Genomic DNA, 20,210 nt, shown 5'->3' on the forward strand with positions numbered 1-20,210 from the left:
CAAGCCTTGCCCCTCCCTAAAACTACAAGTCCCGGCATACCTCGCGCACTTCAGGGAAAATTGTGAAAGGGGACGGAGAAAGGAAGAAGGGGAAGTGACGTAAGCAAAAATTGCTTCTGAAACGGCTTACGGGGAAATGGCAGGTACCGTCAGAAATGGCTCGATGGTGTCCATTGAGATCAACGTCACAAGTTAAATAAACTTTCGCTTAATGACACTGAAAGAAATCTAGTAGTTTTTTAAATTGCTCCCCCTAGATATTTCTTTGTTCCCTTTTAATTTTATCAGGACGATTAAATTGCATTCATTCCAGTAGGTCTTCGTTGTTGTTTACTGGTTAAGTTGTGTCCGACTCTTCGTGACCCCATAGACCAGAGCACGCCAGGCCCTCCTGTCCTCCACTGCCTCCAAATTAAACCATAAGAATAATAAGTTATTTGCTGCATGTCATTATGATGATGCAAAAACATGGGACCTCAGGTGCAGATCCTTTTTGTATGATGATGATGAGGATGGCATGGAAAAGCATTCTCACATCTCATCTGTGCCTGTCGATTGAACTACAGAAATCAGAGACCCTTCACTGCACTGCTTTGCAGTGGTGCAAAAACATGGATCCCAAACACACATTTTGATGAATCCACATTATTTTTGCTTGGGATCCTCCTCAAACCATCAAATTATAGATCCCATCTGTATCCACAGATTAAATTATACAAATCTTTAAAACACACACACACACACACAAAGAAATTCACCTGCTCTCTTGCCTCACTTGCCCCTGCTCTCCTTTGCATACCCACTCCCTTGAGCTTCTCAAGTCTTTGATACTTCTCTGGTGGTATTGTTTGGGATCCCACTTCTCCCTGGATAGCTCTTCCCCTATTTTCTTAAATAAATAAAAATAAATAAATCACAGGCTTAGAATTAGCTTGTTGTCTTGTTAGAGCCACAGGCACCCTGGACTGATCATACTGGACAGGAACAATGCCATTTGTTGTTCTCATGCTGTCAAAAAAAACATGCTGCTTTGCATGCTGATTTTCCAACAACACAATAACTGTTCCTTCCCTAAGCTATTCTGCCATCCTGTTCCTGACACCCAGCTGAAGTAAGCAGAAGTTCTCTTTCCTTTGCTGGAAATCTTGCCTTAGTCCTATTTTTCCTCACCCTTCCTTCTGCTCAGTTCTCCAGGCATAAGTTTATGGGTTTTGACCATGGCCTCAGAAGCAGTGGAAGTGACTATCCATTGCCAGCCCCCCAACAAGTAGCTTGGCTGCAAGATGATGATCAGTGTGGGCAGTGCTGTTGGCCGGTGCTTCATCCAGAATCTGGCTGCCGTGGGTGACCCATCCAAGCAGTTCACCTTTGATGGCACCTCTTACATCAGCCAGAACATGGAGCAGTGTTACAGTGAAATTGCCTACCTACTCATAGAGGTGAGTGGAACTGACTGCAAAGTATGGGAATTATTTCCAAACCAGTATTATAAATGCCATAGTAGTGAGAAGAGTACGTACCTATGCAAGGCACTTTATATATCTAGGACAAGTGGCTAACTACTAGGGGGTTACTTACCCACAAATTTTAAAATCAACAAGGGCTGAGTCAAAAATGTCTATACAGTAGTAGTACCAAGAAATGCTGATGTGTTTGAAGACAGAGTTAGAGAATCTTTGGTTCTGCGAATGTTTGGACTTCAGTTCCCAGACGTCCCACCCAACATTGCCAATGGAAAAGATTATGGGAATTGCAGCTCACAATTTCTGGAGGGCTAAAGATTGCCCCCTTGTTTACCCTTTGCCTCCATTGAATTTCACCTTGCATATCTGTACATAAACACAAATATTATGGAACCAACTTGGCTTCCCATGACCCCTTCCACAGGAAATGAAGCCCAGGTAAGCACTCCACCCCTGAAGCTTCATACCACTTGAGGAGCTGTATGCAGAATACTTGTTCTAATGAAATGTACAAGTAGACCTTAATAGAGGTTGCTGGAGATTTCAGACTGGGTGCTTATGGATAGTTTGTTGACAAATACCATGTTTCCCTGAAAATAAGACAGAGTCTTATATTAATTTTTGCTCCAGAAAATGCATTAGGGCTTATTTTCAAGGGATGTTTTATTTTTTGCATGCACAGCAATCTACTTTTATTCAAATACAGTCCTGTCATCTTCTGGTTGTTGCACAAGGGTGGAGGGTGGGGTTTCTCTTAACTGGGGCTTATTTTTGGGATAGGAGTTATATTACGAGCAACCTGAAAAATCATAGAGTACTAGGGTTTATTTTCAGGTTAGGTCTTATTTTTGGGGAAACAGGGTAGAATCATTTGGGACAGGTAGAGTTTAATCACTAGCTGGTGAGCACAAAAACATATATAAAACTATTGTTATCATTCTAGTAAAATGCAAAGCATGTTGCTTATATACCACTCTATAGTGCTTGATATGAAGTTCTATACAGTAATTATGTAGTCAACAAAATAATGTGAAACAGATTGTCCTGATTATGGAGCATTTCCAGCATTATTTGTTAATGTAGTTGCACCCTAAGTGGCTTAAAGGCTGTTTATTGCACTGGTCGAGAAACCTACCCACACATGAGCATATACGTATAGAATCCAAAGTAGTAACCACTGTGCCCTAGATCAGCCTCCCACAACCTGGTGTCCTTCAGATGTGTCGGAATACAATCCATACTGCCCATAATGTGAAAGAATCTAATGGTTTAAAAACTGTCTTTCAGGTATGCAGCTTCTCCTGCGTGGTTTGTTGCTTTGCAGATGACAGAGGCCACGATCACCCAAGAGTTGCAAAACCCAGTGTGGTGGACCTGGCTGGGAGTGAGCTGCAGTCCAGAACTAGAGTTGTTGGGGAGAGCCTCAAAGAGTCCACAAACATCTCAGGGATGTCTAAGCTACACCTCAGCCTTGGCAGATGGCAGGCATAGGCACGTCCCCTACTGAGACTCCAAACCTACTCAGCTGCTGTAGCAACACTAAGGCATCCATGGCGGCCTGCCATGATGAGAGTCTCAACACTTTGCACTGTGCCCATCAAGGTAAGAACATCCAGAATAAACTCTGCATCAATGAAGACCTCAACAACATCCTGCTGAAGGAATACCAGGAGGAAATCAAGAAGCTCGAGGCTATTCTGTTACAGCAGATGAACATCAGTAACTTGCAAGGCCGTGTCCTTTCCAACAGCTACTGGACCACTGCCTGAGGTCTGGTTACCTGTGTCTTTTGTTGTTGGTATCAGTCATGATATTAATTTGTACCTCCAATAAGGAGAACTGTTGAAATTTTGATTGAATCCCATATTATCAAGCTTATATCAAAGTAGCTTCTTTCTCATTAGCTCCCAGGGTTGTTTCCTGTTGCCAGTTTTGACTGTTAAAGTCCTAAGTGTCTTTGGACCAAAATACGTAAAGCATTAGTTCCTCTCATATGAGCCTTAGAGGGAAAATTACAGATTTGAGATGCGGTTTTTGAGGGGAACATTCTGAGGAAGGAATAGCTAAACACCCCTTTGCTCCATGCCACGGTTCCAGTTCTCTTTGGATGGGGGCACAGCTGCTCTCTCTCTCTCTCTCTCTCTCTCTCTCTCTCTCTCTCTCTCTCTCTCTCTCTCTCTTTTTTTTTTCCAAGTTCTCAAAGGTAGAAACTTGGGAGTTTTGAAACCAAAGAAAAGTGGGAGGGAAGAAGCTATCCATTCCTTAAAATTAAGTATTTAGGACGCCTGCATCCAGTTTATGCTGGCCTAACTATGCCAACTGGATTGTGCCGACTGTATTCTCTACAACCTAGACAGTGCAGCTAACTCAGCCCTAACCCTTGTTTATTCAGAAGTACCCTCCGTAAACTGACTGCTAAGTGTGCTCAGGTTGGCCACTCTCGTGTCCCTAATGTCCGTGGGATCTGCTTGTTTCAGCAACATGGTTTTATTTATGCAATTACCTGCAATAAAATTTTAAAGTTGGTTTTTAAATGCCCTGTGCATTTGCAACGACAGGGCTGTGGTAAGACAGGGACGATGTCGTCTTCCTGCCTTGTGGGGCATGCGAACAAAGCCGCTCCCTGTAGGCTACAGGAAACCATTACACACACACACACCCGTGAAAGCGGATATGTGTGTGTGTGTTACCTGCGCTTTGTCCTCCTCCATGAACTGAATTCATTTAAACAAGCAAAACGCTTCATCTTTCTCATTGGCACCCACCTGCTAGGGAAATGGAAAGAAGAACAAGACAGGGAGCAGATCTGGGAGCAAAATAACCAGGTAACGCAGGAATATCATCTCACTGTGATGAGGATGCAGGTAAATATCACTATTCATCTAACCACCTCCTTTTTGCAGTGGACCTGAATCAGCTTGATCGCCCTCCCTCTTTTTCTTTGTGCATCAGTGAGCAAGTGTCCTAGATCCTGCTCTTAGCTTGTGAAAGTAACTTTATTGGACTGCAACTCCGAGTGTCCCCCAAGCAGCATGGCTACTGGCCAAAAAGTAACATTTCCAAGCTCTAGTTCAGCTGCTAGCTTCCATTCTGGGTACAGGATAGGGGTTCCCAAGCAGATTTTATGTGGAGGATTCATTGAAAGACAGGCTGTGCAAAATGGGTAATTAAGTCCAGAAGAAAATGCAGAAGGGTTACGTTGGAGATAGGATTCTGGGTCAGACCCAATTGAATAGGAATAGGGAACCCAAGCCTCCCTCCAGATGTTGTAGGACTGCAGCTGTCATTGTCCCAAGAGTCAAGATGGTGGGAGCTGCAGTTTTGTATTTTTGGCCTCTCTGTAGCCACTCAACCAACTACTCTTGCTCACCCTGGGGTGGGGAAGCACAGAGAGAGTCAGATGTGGTGAAGGCTGTAGAAGTGGAATGAACTGTATCAGTCCCAAGTCTCCCAGACTTCATGATGCTCTACCGAGTCTAACACAAAAGGAAACCTCCAAATCTAAGTGACTCAGAGACAGCATGTCAACCTTGTAGGTAGCTGCCACCAGTCCCACACACAAATACTTAAAAACAATCCCAGTAGCTGACTGAGGCAAGGACTGGTTTTAGTACCACAAACCCTCTCAGTCAAAAATCCAGATAGCTGCTTGAAAGAGTTTTTGCAGTTTATAAGAAAGAAAGAAAGAAAGAAAGAAAGAAAGAAGGAAAGAAGGAAAGGAAGAAAGAGCAAATGTGTCAAATGGCTACAGATGTTTTTCAAAATGCAGGAGGAAACACAGAGACAGACTTAGCACCATTCAAGAAAAAAATACACCAGAAAATAATAAAAGTTAGTCTACCTTATTTGATGCTCACAGCTTAATGGATAGAATCATTCTGGGACATGCACAGAGTACATCCTTCTGGCAAAGTTTCTTAGGACAGAAAACAGACACAGCCTCAAAGTCAAATTGTCCCTTTGAGACATCATGAAACAGCAGGGGAGCAAAGCATTTTTCTCCTCGGAGACAGGTTAGGCTAACTAACTGGTTTTTCCTAATTCCTTTTACTGTATATAAGTAAATGGGCCATTACATACCTGTTGCCAAAAACATTTTAAGCCAGAGGTTGCAGCTAAGCCATTAAAGTCCTTGTCAGGAGGCTCTGATATGCCCACTGATAAAAGATAAGCGTAGATGCCTCTGTTTCTGGCTCATTCCTTTCTTTGAAGTGTTCCAGAACAGGAGAAAAATTGAAGGTGTGAACTGCCTGTTCATGCCCTAACCTCTGCCTATTTGGTCAAGTTCCCAGGCATGCACAGAAGTGTCCAGAAACTGAATTCAATATTTCATATTCCCCAAATTTTCAGTTTCTTCATAGCCCCTTATCCCTGATGTTGAGTATTCTTTCACAAAACACTTATTGAAGGAAGTTTCAATGGGAGAGACTTTAATAAGGTGAGTTTTCTTATAGCGTAAGAGTGGTTGGCTGGGAGGCAGGGGACAGGGTTACTAGTCTATGGCTTATTGACAAACCCTGTGCCAACACCTGGTATCCCTGGGCAAGCCACTAATGCCTCATTCCTAGGGATTGCTGACAGTTCCCTCTTCTTGAGTGGCTGGATCTGTGAGCTGCCATTTTAATTTTCCCAGGTTGTTACCAGTGTAGTGCCACTTAGGGGTTTGTGGGCAATTTTAAATGTTGGCTCAGAGGAGCCTGCTGGAGCCAACAGGTATGTTCAGAGCCATTGGCCTATTAATGTGGAAGAAGGTCCACCAAAGATATTTTGCCAAGGACTCTGAAAGCCAGAGCCAGCCCTGCTTATTAGGCTGGTTAGATTATGTTCCTCGGGATCGGAGACTCCATCTTGAAAACAGTAGTGGTATCTGTTTCTCAGGGCTGCCACTATGACTCAGCATCCTCAATCAGCAGATTCACAGATGAATATTCTTTGCTGAGAGTTATAGGTAAAACTAAAAAGGAAAAAAAGAGACAAAAACATGGTGGCACCTTAAAGACTAACTTATATATTTTTTAAATGTGAGATTTTGTGGACAAGTCCTTTTTATCAGGCATAAGAGAAAGAGATTTGTCTTTTTTTACTTTTTATTTCTATTTTGCTTTTACCTATAATGTTTGTACAGACTAACACAGTTACTACTTCTACAACTACATTTGCTGAGAGTGTGCCTCCTCCCAGGTGGAAATAATCAAAACTTTCTCACAACCTCTGAATTAGGCAGATCTCTATTTATCTGTCTGAAATTCAAGGCCTTTGCCAACTGTTCAGCAACACTGACACTTGTCTGGGTATACTGTATGAGCATAAGACTATTATGACTCAGATAAAATAGCAACAATAGAAAACATGTTGCGTTCTATATGTAACGGGAAGTGTTTGTGAATCCAGTTTTGTACAAAGTAGAATATAGTTTAGTTAGGAGGGGATTAAATTAACCTACACTTCGCTATTAGTTTCGCTTCTGGTTCAGTTTGGTTCACCCTATTTTCTGATGACCAAACACATTTTAAGTAAGAGCCCCCCCCCCCTTTTTGAGCTGTTCTGCTCCCTTTTGGCACAACATTAAGGCTGCAGTTTATTTGGTGAGATTGGGAACACTCCTATTATCCTCTTCTGCAGTCTGTGTAATTGCTTAAATTGCTCCCAAATAAAGTTATGTGTAGCATTATCTTTGGTTACATATGTGTGATGTATGCAGTGGGTTGTAACAGTAGAAAGGATGGCAGAGAAACCTCTGTTTGGGATAACTTGACTGTAAGTAGCACCCTCAGTCAAGGGTTAAGAGCATAATTTTGGTTCAAAGCCAAACTTTAATGGGTCCAAATACTGAGTGAGATGTCTTGATCATTTATTTAAATGTTTTTGCTTTTGGGGGTATAGCTTCAGCTGAATGGGTGTTTTTCTCTCTATTTGGGAATGTCTTTGTTTTTTTAGATGTAGATACACAGGAAAGCAGACCAGCTTTTCCATGCCTGTTTTGTTTGGCTGTCACAAATAAAAGGGAGTTCCTATTTAAGCCTGTCACTTAAAGATACATTTCCTCCTTACTACTGCTGGTATGAAAGTTTTCCCTTGGGAAAAACATTCCAGGGTCAGAAAAGTTCCAACAAAAGCTAGTCCCACCCAAGGGGGAGAGTTAGAAAACCAAAATGTTCTCTCCATAATTGCCACTATACATTGCTGAAGAATTGATGCTTTTGAATTGTGGTGCTGGAGGAGACTCTTGAGAGTCCCCTGGACTGCAAAGAGAACAAACCTATCCATGAGTGTTCACTGGAAGGACAGATCCTGAAGCTGAGGCTCCAGTACTTTGGCCATCTCATGAGAAGAGAAGACTCCCTGGAAAAGACCCTGATGTTGGGAAAGTATGAAGGCAAGAGGAGAAGGAGACAACAAAGGACGAGATGGTTGGAGAGTATCATCAAAGCGACCAACATGAAGTTGACCCAACTCCAGGAGGCAGTGGAAGATAGGAGGGCCTGGCATGCTCTGGTCCATGGGGTCACGAAGAGTCAGACACGGCTAAACGATTAAACAACAACAATTGCCTATTTAGGTAAAAGGCAGCAGACTTTCTAAAAGTGGGGGGCGTGAGTGTAACTGTAGTATTAGTGAATAGTTGTATATAAGTGGTTGCTAAGAAGAAGAAGAAAAACACGGTTTCTTTCATTTCCAAGGGGAGATTACATGGAAACCAGACATCAACCATATTTGGATGGTTGTTAGAGCCACCATGAAAGAAGAGCTCTCCTGTGTCAATCTAATCCAGCATCCTGTTTCCTGTCATCTCCTATCACATGCCTCCAGAAAGCATGGGGGATCGTTATGGGGAAGGACAGGTTCCTTGCTACTTGTATACAATGCAGTATGGATTTTACCACACTTTCATTCAGCTCTCATGACTGAAGGAGTGTAGCTAGACTGAAATCCTCCACAATGGTGCCACTTTCATAGGTGGGATTTTTTTTGTGTATGTACTAATAACATTCTGGCTCCATTCTACACATATATTTTTGGGTTATTGAGAATGCCCTTTCATGATTCTCTCTTCTGTTGTTGGGCCCGGAAAATGGGTGGGAGGAGCACGTTTTGTATAATTGTTTTATGTTGCTGTGTGTTATTAAGTTTTTTAAGGTATGCATGCTTTTTGTTTTCATATTTGTTAAATACTTTTTAAAGTCATAGCTAGAATAGGGCCATTGAATCAATGGAACCTAGGACTGCTGGAACAAACCAGCAGGAAGATAGTATTTTTTGAATTTGGGCTAAAATCAGTTGGACTTTAGTCTGAATCCAAAATGTTTGTGGCAGTTTGTATGTCCTCACTATGCCTCCTTCTCCTCCTTGGGCTCCCTGCTGCCTCCTCAGGCTCCCTGCTGCTACCCCTACTGCCATGCACCCCTCCATCTCGTCAAGTGGCTCCGATGGAAGGACAGAGGGAGAATGGAAAGGGAGGGGGAGGAAGAGGAGGGAGGAAGGGGCAGAGGGTGAGGGGCAGAGGTGATGAGGGCACCTGGCTGGCAGTAGGGAATCGGATGGGCAATGAGTGGGTGATTGGGCAGGCAATGGGGGGGTGATTCAGGGGCACAATCAGGTAGGCATTTGGGAGGTGGGGGTGAGTTATTACACTGGTGGTGTGGATGATTTGGTGTGTTAGGGGAAGAGGCAATCACAGTGCTTTAACATTTTTTTCATTTGTGCTATCTAGTATCAGATAATGGGAATTTTAAAAAAATCAGCAGGAGCATACAGACATGTGGAATCGATTCCAATCGATGTGTCTCAAAATAAACAGAGGTTTGCCAGAGGAGCAGAAAAACATGCTCCCCTGGCACAGTAGTTCGCTCATGCACCCACCTTGTGTGTACACTATTATCTAAATTGGGTTGTTTTCAGCCCAACATGATTCCAAAGAGGGATTTTGTCAGTGCGATCAAGCCCTTACATAGCCATTGACTCACCAAATCCCCACCGATTCAGTGGGCTTACTCTAGTTGAGACTTAATACTGGATTTTAGTTGCTGAGAGAGAGAGAGAGTAGTAAGAAAATTTTTTGAGGAATCCCAAGATTCTATGTGAAGGCAGCTGGTTTTGCTCATGTGGGAATTTCTAGAATAGCTTCCCTCACTCGCTTCAGTTTGAGAACATCAGGTTCTTCCTCAGAAGGCTTTACAGGGCGATGCATGCGCTCTTCCTCTGTGGTGAGCGGCAGATGCAGCGTTGCTTCCTGTTGCGACTGCAACGTGGCTTGCCTCTTGCCACTTTTGCCTGCAGGGCAGCTGGAGAGTGCAGAGCCTCGGAAGAGGCAGTCTTGTCGTTTGAGCCACTTTTGCAGCTAAAGGCAAAGTATGGGTGCTCTCACCTTCTCCGTTTCAACACTACTATCTTTCCTCTGCCCCATTTTTAAATTTTTCTGACAATGCCATTTCTTTCTATTTCCAGATCCTGAAAACTAGGATGCTTCCAGAAAAACAGTTCTAGTACTAGTAAGTTCTTTCTTTTCCACTGTAAGCCACACAAACTTTAATTTTCCACACTGTTAGGAGATATCCTGTGTCTTCTGTCTGCTCCCACCACCACATTTGATCCCACATAAGAGGCAATGGCCACTATTCTTCTGTTTAAGGCAGGAATGGGCAATGTTTGGCCCACAGGAGCCCAAACACAATTCCCCGGCACTCCAAGGTCCATCAGCAATCCCTCCACCCTTCAATATTTTAAAAACATTTTTAAAAAACCTTTTTTGCTCTGAAATTAGGGATTATGGGAGTCAATTTTGCCATGTTATGAGCCCCCAATATACTTGTATAAGCAGCACTCTTTTTGTACCCCACTAGAGGGCAGGGGTGGATTTATCAGATTTAAAAAAAAACTTTTAAAAGGGGGGAAAATGCAGGGACTAGGAGTGACTGTGGCCCTCCATTATCAAGAAGCAGGCATGTATAGCTCTCAACTCCCAGGAAGTTGTCTACCCCAGTTTAAACTGTTATTTTGACATGAGTAGTAATTGATAGAACAGTGGAGTGTATCACAACTCTGCAAACATTCCCTACAACCTTCCCGTTTCATCTTGAATAAATTCAGAAAAATCCATATTGTTTTGGTATTTCCCATATAAAATAAGCAGCAATTTAAAAATATAATGGTTGAAATCCTACTGCTTTTACTTAAGCCATGTAAGACTGATGACATCATCAGATATGAAGATTTTTTTTGGAAATTAAAAATTTCTGATTCCACCCCCTGCAAGGTCCTGAGAATCTCTTGCGATCCTTTTCATAATGGGAAAGGCCTTGTGGACCATAGGACTAGGGAGGAGTCTTAAATTTCCAAAAATCACTGCCAGCAGGATGATTTTACCAGAGGTGTGATTTTTAGAAATTAAAGACTCCTCATCTTGTGTCCCCCAGTGGGCTCCTCATAATGAAAGGTACTCCAAGGGTCTTTTGGAGAGAAATGTTTAATTTTAAAAAACTCGCTGTTGATGATGTCATCAGCCTTATGCAGTGTATTTTAAAGTAACAGGATTTCTGCCCACAAATAATAATCTTCTTATTAACTTGCTGATTGGAGCTGATAGTTCAAGGAGACAGACTTCCATGTTCAGTTTCTGAGTGTTATGCCCCATTTTCTTCTCTGTCTAGATGGCAGCTGAGACCCCTTTCTGGGACTGGAAACAACCCTTTATAACCCTTGATGAGATGCTTTCAGGCCAGTGGTTTTTGGAAGGGCTCAGTCGCCTACAGAGCCAGTCATCCCTGGATCCCACAGCTGGCGTGATGCTACAGGCCCTCTACGACTATCAGTATAAGTCTGAGGATGGGAGGCGGGTGTCCATTTTGGAAGGCGAGCTCTTCCAGCTCATGCACAAGTCTAACGACGACTGGTGGCAAGTGCGTCGTCTTGGTCAACACAAACAAAAGCGACCCATCTTTGTGCCCGCCTCCTATGTCACTGAACTGCCCCCTGGTATGAGGGCAGCCCCACAACAAAACAACACATTGCATCCTGGCATCTGCACAGAGCAAGGTAATAACACTGGTGAGTTGGAGGAGAGAACTAGATAGTCAGACAAAGAGTGATAAACTGAGCTGGACACTTCTGTTGTTATGTTGCACTCCAAAGAATGGAACGGAGGCATTTATAGCTAAATTAACTAATTTGTGAAGAACCAGTGAACTTCCTGGAGGAGGAGGAGGAGGAGGAGGAGGAGGAGGAGTGTGGGAGGTGTCCTGGGAGCTCTAAGGACTGCATTGCTCCTTCCTTCTCCCTTCAGAGCTAGTCCTGATAGGAAAGCAAGATAGCTGTCTTAAATGTTAGGTTGCAGAGATGACAGTAGAGGGCAAAACTATGATATAATGGTTCCCAACCTTGGGTAATACAGATGTTCTTAGACTGCAATTCCCAGAAGCCTTCACCAACATCTGTGCTGGCTGGGGTTTCCGGGAGCTGCAGTCCAAGAACACTTGGGTTGATAACCATGATGATGATACACAACTTGGCTGTACCCTCATAAATACCTTGCGGCTTTCAGGTATATAGAGGATGCTGGCCCATTGTCCGTATTGAAAAACAATTCAAAGAACACTCCTCCAGGGCAGTCTCTGTTAGCGTTTCTTAGTGCAAATCGCGGTTTTAGCAGAGTAATTTGCAGTCCAGGCAGTCCAGAAATAACTTACGCACACTCCAGCAGCATTTCCTCCACCAACGTGTATTTACAGAATATTTACAGCAGTCTGGCAGCATAACGTGTAGCAGTTATCTTCAAGCAGGAAGATACAATTGACTGTACAACTCACACATACAGTATATACATATACAGAACCAATCAGATTACAGGTTGTATTATCCCTGAGTTGCATCATCTATGAGTTGCATCAGCAATGCTGAGTCATCATGACTCAGTTTTAACACATCTGTTCAATATGGCTTCTCATTAATACACTCCATTCTCCTCAGACCTGTAATTTTCCTTGACAGTCTCTGCATATCTTGATGGTGGAGGGGTGTTGTTTACCATTTTCCTCAGGCATCGGCATGTCTTGGGCCAGCTCCACTTGTTTTCTGCAGTCTCAAGTGGATCACCACAAAGGGCAATGGTGCATAGCACCCAGTTGGAGTCCCAGTGTACCAGTGCTAATCCCTCTTTGACTACAGAGCTGTGTCCCCCAGTCACAAGGCATCATCAGACTGCATAGCTTCTCGCCTCCAGCACGTCCAACTTGCTGCACATCAATACCAGCACATGCTCTACAGCAGTGCACACTTGCCTGAGAAACTATGTATTCACCAAATCATAAAGGAACTTTGTTGTTATTGGTTGTTGTGGGTTTTTCAGGCTCTTTGGCTGTGTTCTGAAGGTTGTTCTTCCTGACGTTTCCCCAGTCTCTGTGGCCGGCATCTTCAGAGGACAGCACTCTGTGCTCTGATGCAATTTGTTTGGGAGTTGAAAGGCAAGAGAAACAAAAAGTTATGGTACTATGGTTTATCTTGGTTGGGGACAAGTGCTGCATAAATATGTGGGTTGTAAGTCCCACAGTAAAGCAGGTAGAAGCAATTAAAGCTAATAACTAACCTTTATTTATTTATTTATTTATTTATTTATTCGATTTTTACCCCGCCCCCCCTAGACAACGTCTACTCGGGGCGGCTTACAAAAATTAAAACACATTAAAACAATGTAGAACAATAACTAATATAATGCAATTATTATAATTAATATAATTAATATTATCCAAGATGGCAACATCTTGGATAAAAGGGGGAAAAAAGGGGGAAAAGAACTTAGGTGACTGGGGGGAAGGCCTGTCTAAATAACCATGTTTTTAGTTGGTTTTTGAACACACCCAGCGAGGGTGCCAGCCGAATTTCAGTGGGAAGTGTGTTCCACAGCCGAGGGGCAACTGGCGAGAAGGCCCAGTTTCTTGTTTTCTCCTTCCGGGCCTCCCTCGGCGTCAGTCCCCTCAGCTGTCCCTGCTGGCTATGTCGGGTGACTCGGGTAGATCTGGGTGGGAGGAGGCGATCTGCCAAATATTGAGGTCCCAAACCGTTTAGGGCTTTATATGTAATCATTAATACTTTGAAGTCAATGCGGAAACGAATAGGTAACCAGTGCAGCGCAGCCGGAGTGGGGGAGATGTGCTGATATTTTCTCACCCCACTAATAAGCCTGGCTGCCGTGTTCTGGACCATCTGGAGTTTCCGCATGAGCCTCAAAGGCAGCCCCACGTAGAGTGCATTACAATGGTCTAGTCTCGAGATTACGAGCCCGTGGACTAGAGTAGTGAGGGCCCCCCGATCAAGATATGGCCGCAGCTGGGCAATCCGCCATAGATGAAAATAGACAGAACGGACCACGGACGCCACCTGGGTTTCCATGGTTAGCGCCGGGTCCAGATGTATCCCCATGCTGCGGACCTCACTCTTTGTGGCAAGGGTCGTCCCTCCAAAAGAAAGGGAGTCACCTATGCCACTGACGGGAGGGCCACCCACCCTCAAGACCTCCGTCTTGTCCGGGTTCAGCCTCAATCCATTTGACTGCATCCATTCCAGTACAGTGTCCAGGCAGCGCTGAAGGGACTGGACGGCATCCACTGAAGTTGGAGTAAAAGAGATGTAGAGCTGTGTGTCATCAGCGTACTGGTTGCATTCAAAATAGAAAAGCATTAACCCTAATTCTAAATATACAGACAAGTGCCTTAGAAGGTACAAGGAAGACGGGCACCAGTCTAACAATAGATACAGGAGGAACTAGAGGTCAAGGAGTCAAAAGGAGAAACAGGGTCTCTGGCTTCTCCACTCACAAATGCATCTTGTGGTCACATCAGCTAGCTAAGATGTAATGCCTGCAAAACACCAGGCCAACAACTAGGAATGTGGATTTGGTTGCCATGGAGAACAGTAGGTGCATGGGATGCATTGATTGGTCTTGGGTTTAAGGATCAGCTAGGCCAGAGTTAATTAGATCACATCACCAATGGAGCTGAAGGACTTCCTCAGGAATCTATAACCAGAATCCTCTGCATAAGTTGGAATACAACTCCCAGGCAGCACTGCAATGCTGGCAGGCTAATGGGAACTATAGTTCAGCACATTTGGAGGTGCTGGGTTGGGAAAGACTACAGTGCACAGTATACTATTCTCTGGGTAGGGGCAGAATCTCCCCAGTGTACCTTTTCCCAGGTGATTTTGTTTGATGCATCTAATGCTGCCATTCTTCTTTCTACCATCTGCAGAAATGGTGTCTTATTCTATGGAGGACCTGTACATACAATCTCACCCACCGTCTTTCCACACAAGGCTCATGGCCTGCCGTAGTCTCCCTCGGACTATGATGGGATCTCATCACTTGTTGCTTAGCAGAAGCCGTAGCACGAGTGTCTTGTCCCAGAGAAACAGGATGGATAGAAAGCAGGAACAAAGCTCAGAGGAAGATGTAGTGATACAGGCAAACAACGAAGAGGTGAGATCATTTTTTTTTCAATGTTGGTCTTTGTTGTTGCTTCATGTCATCAAGTTGGAACCAACTTATAAGGTTTTCAAGATAAGTGAGATGTTCAAGGGGTGGTTTTACCAGTTCCACGCCCCTAACTGAGTTTCAATGGCTGAACAGGGATTCAAACCTGGTTCTCCAGAGTCCTGATCCATCACTCTATCCACTACACCGTGCTGGATAATGACTGTTGGTGACTAGATGTATATAATTGCCAACTTGAAAGATCTGTTTTGGATTTGTTCTTGTTGTTTTTATTGTTCTGATTCAGAATTTTGAAATCCTTCAACCAGAAGTGGATGCAACAATGTTGCACAATGCACAAAATGATGACCCAAATTAGGTACACATAAGTAAGAATTAAGGACCAGATGCCTCACACTCAGCTCAAGAAATTGTTTTCAAGAAAGACCAGGGCTAATCTCCTAGATCAGGGATCTGCAAACTTTTCAGTATGGGGGCCACATCATATATTTCACACATTTCTGAATGCCGAAGGAGCAAAGCCTGATCTAAGTGATCCCCCACCCCCACCCCCGCTGTCTTAAGACAGCATGGGTGGGGGGATTGCTTAGGTCCACCTTTCCTCCTCTTCCTATGCCCGAGCAGGGATAGGAAGAGGAGCGAAGCCTGATCTAATTGATCCATCACCTCTGCTGTCTTTGCAAAGACAGCGGGGGTGGGAGATCATTTGGGTCCCCCTTTGCTCCTCTTCCTATGCCCGGGCTGGATAAAAAGGCAAGGTGAGCCAGATATGGCCCACGGGATGTAGTTTGGACACCCCTGTCTTAGATCTTTAACAAATAAACTTGCTTCTTCCTGCACAACAGCATTTTTATTTCAGCAACTTATTTTTTTGGGAGGGGCAGGAACATTTCATTTCTAGCTTCTGTGTAGCCAGAACTCCTCCCAACTGACCTGCTGCAGATCTTCCTGAGATCTACTAGTAGAGCCAGATCTGATTTCTATACCCACCCCTGGCATGGTGTTTTATAGAGGAGCAAGAAATAATATATTTTTCTACTCCAACAATATCCAATTGTAAGCTTCTGGAAACGTGTAAAAGAAGCAGAACAGCCACAAGCCTCTTTTGTCATCTGAGTCTGGCATCCAGTATTCAGAGGCATACAATCTCTTTGAACATGGAGCTTTAGCTGAGTAATTGTCTGGTTCATAGCCACTGAGAAATCTCCCTTGCATTAATTTATGGAATCCTTAAAAAAAGGAACAGTCCGTCTAATGCCTATTTGACAAGCCTTCATAAAGTCAACTGTCACCATTACTATATCCCCCTGGAGATGGCTTTCAAACTGGCTTTGGATGAACTGGCACAAGACACTGGGTTGTCTGAAGTGGAATAGTAGATGATTCTCACATCCTTCTCCTTTGCCCCATCATAGTGGAAAGCAGCACATGAAGCAGGAAATCTCACAATCATCTCTACTCCCTCTTGCAGTAAAAATTCAGTAATGATGATAAATGTTTGAAATCTTGCTGCTTAGCTTAGTAAGGTAGGCCCATTGAATCAATGGGGATTGGTTAGTGCACTCTGTGAGTTCCATTGGTTCAATGGGCCTACTCTAGTTTGTTTGTTTATTTAAATACTTTTATACCAACTGACTTAGTGATGTGCACTACTGTGGCTGGTTAACACTAAGTATAAGAAAATCTATCCTCTCCAATGAAACACCCACAATAAATTACCTTCGCCAATAAAAGTTAAAATCCAATGGCAGCAAACCCACATGATGGCAGAATAGGTGATCAAAATCCATAACTATTGCAGAGGGAAGGTAAAGATTCCCCTTGACAATTTGTCCAGTCGTGTCCGACTCTAGGGGGTGGTGCTCATCTCCGTTTCCAAGCCATAGAGCCAGCGTTTTCTCCGAAGACAATCTTCCGTGGTCACATGGCCAGTGCGACTCAGACACAGAACACTGTTACCTTCCCACTATGGTGGTACCTATTTATCTGCAGGTACTTGCATTTTGCGTGCTTTTGAACTGCTAGGTTGGTGGGAGCTGGGACAAGCGACGGGGGCCCACTCTGTCACATGGATTCGATCTTATGACTGCAGGTCTTCACAAAGATGGGGCCATGACCAAGAAGTCTTGATTCCTAGTGGAAGTCTTCTTTGCCTCTCTTGGCTTGTCCATCTATAAGAGTAAGGCCTGGGAGGATAGGTGGCATGGGCAGAAGTTCTTTGGGGAAGACGCTCCAGCAGGTAGCAGGGTCTCAAACTGTCAAGGGCTTTATAAGTTCGTACTAAAACCTTGAATCTGGCTCGGAAAGTTACAACTTACTGATTTTAAGCAATAGGATTTCAGCCACTAAGAAACCTGCTGTCCTTTCAGAAGTGTCTTACTTTTGCCTAGTGGCAGGGCCAACTCTGACAATGCCCTCTGCACCTTCCACTGATTAATTCCATTAATTGTGCAGTGTGTGAAGACCCTTGCTATTTTCTTACCTAGAATCAATTGCAAAATTAGCAGTGTTTGTAAAAAGGATCTGTCTCTCTGGGCTATGGATAAACCTGATTGATCTTGCGATCACTTTTTAATTGCAATCTGCCTCCTCACACATTCTGAGTCAATGACAGCCGTGAGTGATTGCCGTCCAATGCTAGGCTTATCACTTCCCTGTTTGCCAGCCATTGTTGGGTGCTGTAATGCTGGAAGCAACCTGAGATTAAGGTCCAGCCAGCAGTTGCACAGGCTGTTAGTTGCAGTTGCAGGCGACTCCAAACAGCCCTTTATTCAACATTGCTTGTTTTCTCTATAGTGCCTCCTAGGTCCATCTATCATGATGTATATTATGCGACAGGTCTTCCTTTATGTCTAGGCAAAAAAAAAATGATACTTATGTTTTTCTTGAAAAAATAAGCCATCTATTTAGAGATGCTTCTAGATCTGGCTTGAACACAGAATTTGTAATCCTCCCATTTCTCTCTTCAGTTTCTTCTGTCTTTTTTTTTTCCATGCCACAAAATAGTGACAAAGGAGGAAAAGATGGAATAGGTGGGGAGGGGGGAAAGCTATACCAAACCACCAAATAAAAATGGAATAGAGAAGACGCTTGGCAAATTGGAGAAGTTAAGAGGGCCAGAATGAGATTCCATTTGGGTTGTATTGGCCTTTAGGGCCTGAGGTGCGTCACCCCAACTCATAGCATGCCCACAAATAACTAATTCCTATGTCCAGCACCCTAAATAAGGGAATATAGACTGAGAAACTTAACTGCCCTGAAGCTGAGGCCTTCTTAGCCACACATATACACTTTCTTTGTGGTCCGTTTTGGGACCACAAGGCTCTCTCTCTCTCTCTGTGCTTCCTATCGAGCTCACGACAGGCTCGCATTTTCACAGCATAGTTGAACATCTGCCTACTTGCGTGGCGCCACTTCCCCTTTTTGCCTCGTCTCTGATGGAGAGGGGGTGGGAAGCTGCACCCACACACAGGATGTTGGGAAAGCTGGTGGGAGGACCTACCCTTCCGGGTGTGCCTTTGAACACCACCAGGGACCCAGGCTCTGACAGCAGTAAGTTGCTGGGCTGATGAGGGTGTGGGGTTGCCTTAAAGCTTCAGGTGGAATTAAAGGCCGGAAAACAGGAGAGGAAGTTAGAAGGTCGATTCAGGAAATGTGTGCGTGGAACTGAGAGAAAATTCAGAAAAGGAGGCTTTCCGAACATCTGGTGAACTCCTGACAACTGCTGGCAATGAAGCAAGACTTTTCAGCTTCCTCTGGATCTTAAGCAATGCCTTTGGGTAGGACTGAGGACAAAATGAAGGCCCTGCGTTGACTTCAAGGGGCCATCTAGTGCAGGGAGGGACATTTTTGGGAGGAAAAAATGCAGAAAGCCTGGGATTAGAAGAGTCGTGGAAGACGAGCACTGAACCGGGCAGAATCTGAGAAGGTTTGTAGATGAGGGTTGGGTTGGTGGTCCGGGTATGCTTCTCTTGGGGCCAAGGAGGGGTAAGGTGGTTGTGTGTAAGCACAAACTGCAGATAGTGGTGCAAATAGGATTGGACCTTAAAGCCCAGTCTAGGCTCCCTATGTCTCATAGGACCACCCATGGCCATCCATAGAGTGGCAGGGGATAATGGCAACAGCCAGCAGAATTATAGAACTGCTGGATAGCTTAGTGGTTTAGGCCTCTGGCTGCAGAGCCAGAGGTTGGGAGTTTGATTCCCCACTGGGCCTCCTTGACAGGGGCTGTACTCGATGATCCATAGGGTCCCTTCCAGCTCTGTGATTTTAAGATGGATAATGATGATGATTGTCTGTAGCTGGGCCAGTACTGAGGCATGCAGGACCTGCTGGATGGAACCAATGCTGCCAGCAATATTTTCTGATTTTAAAAAGCCATTTGATAGTTGGGGGGGGGGGTGAGCAGGAACCTAATGCTTGGATACAGATGCTCCTTTTTAAATATTTTTCACAGACACAAAGAGACTTCCTCCATTTGTTTAATTAATGAAAATCTGGAGAAGAAAAAAAGGCGTAACAGCTGAACCATACCTTTCAGAAATGGGTGGTAGAAACCTATTTATCTGGAAGCATCCTTTGAGGGTTTTTTAAAATCATTGTTGGCAAACAGTATTTTTGTTTTGTTGGTTTAACATATCAAGAATGTTGAAGCAGCTAAAGCCTTGACTGGGTGATGAGGGAGGAGAAAAGAGATGTTTTGTTGTGTGCTTTATAATAGATCAGTGGTCTGGGAACAGGGGTAAATTACCCCAAATGGGGTAAAAATGAAAATCCTGGGGGTAATGAGCAGAGACTGCCCTGGAGGATTTTGAACATAACCTTGCTAGCGTATGAAATGAGTGCAATTGTACAGTAGCTGGAGCATTCTCTGGCACTGCCCTTCTTTGGGATTGGGTAAAGTGGTAGGAAAAGCCCCCCCCCAACTCTGTGTTGGTTTTCTCTAGCAAGCATATCATTGCTAGCACCACTCTGGCAGCCTTTGATGATGATTAAATCCTCTGCGAGCTAGCAAAAATTTAATGCAACTTGCTAGGCATGTTGGACACCTTACTACTCCCTATACCACACCATAGCTGGAGTGCAATGTGTTCTTGCAAAAATAGAGCACATCTTTATTAAATACTGTATGGTGCATCCTGCTAGTTTGGTACACAGCCTGTGTAGATTCAATAATATTTTGAATTCAAATAATGTATGATTTCCTTCCTTTCAAATCAAGGGGGTAATGTTGGCGTATATAAATTTTTTGGGGGGTAAAAGGTAAA

The 20,210-nt window shown here is 44.0% G+C and overlaps 1 protein-coding gene across 13 annotated transcripts in view; it reads left to right on the forward strand.

Moving 5' to 3' along the window:
• Window positions 1-52: 52 nt before the first annotated feature.
• The window catches only part of ARHGAP9 (Rho GTPase activating protein 9), a 42,722-nt gene continuing 22,564 nt past the window's right edge, over window positions 53-20,210 (forward strand). Inside the window, exons 1-5 of one of the 13 annotated variants that reach the window (XR_013541279.1) lie at window positions 53-1,439; window positions 2,751-4,327; window positions 9,909-9,952; window positions 11,111-11,507; window positions 14,702-14,928. Coding sequence is in view for 9 of the 13 variants with exons in the window: in XM_078384692.1 (XP_078240818.1) it covers window positions 11,111-11,507; window positions 14,702-14,928 (624 nt within the window). In the remaining 4 variants the exon portion in view is untranslated. Of the gene's footprint in view, window positions 1,440-2,750; window positions 4,328-9,908; window positions 9,953-11,110; window positions 11,508-14,701; window positions 14,929-15,045; window positions 18,872-20,210 lie in introns of those variants that run through there. The other 12 variants (XM_078384692.1, XM_078384693.1, XM_078384696.1 and 9 more) reach the window with 12 other exon arrangements.

The sequence above is a fragment of the Pogona vitticeps genome, chromosome 2 (assembly GCF_051106095.1).
Source record: "Pogona vitticeps strain Pit_001003342236 chromosome 2, PviZW2.1, whole genome shotgun sequence".
Taxonomy (NCBI): domain Eukaryota; kingdom Metazoa; phylum Chordata; class Lepidosauria; order Squamata; family Agamidae; genus Pogona; species Pogona vitticeps.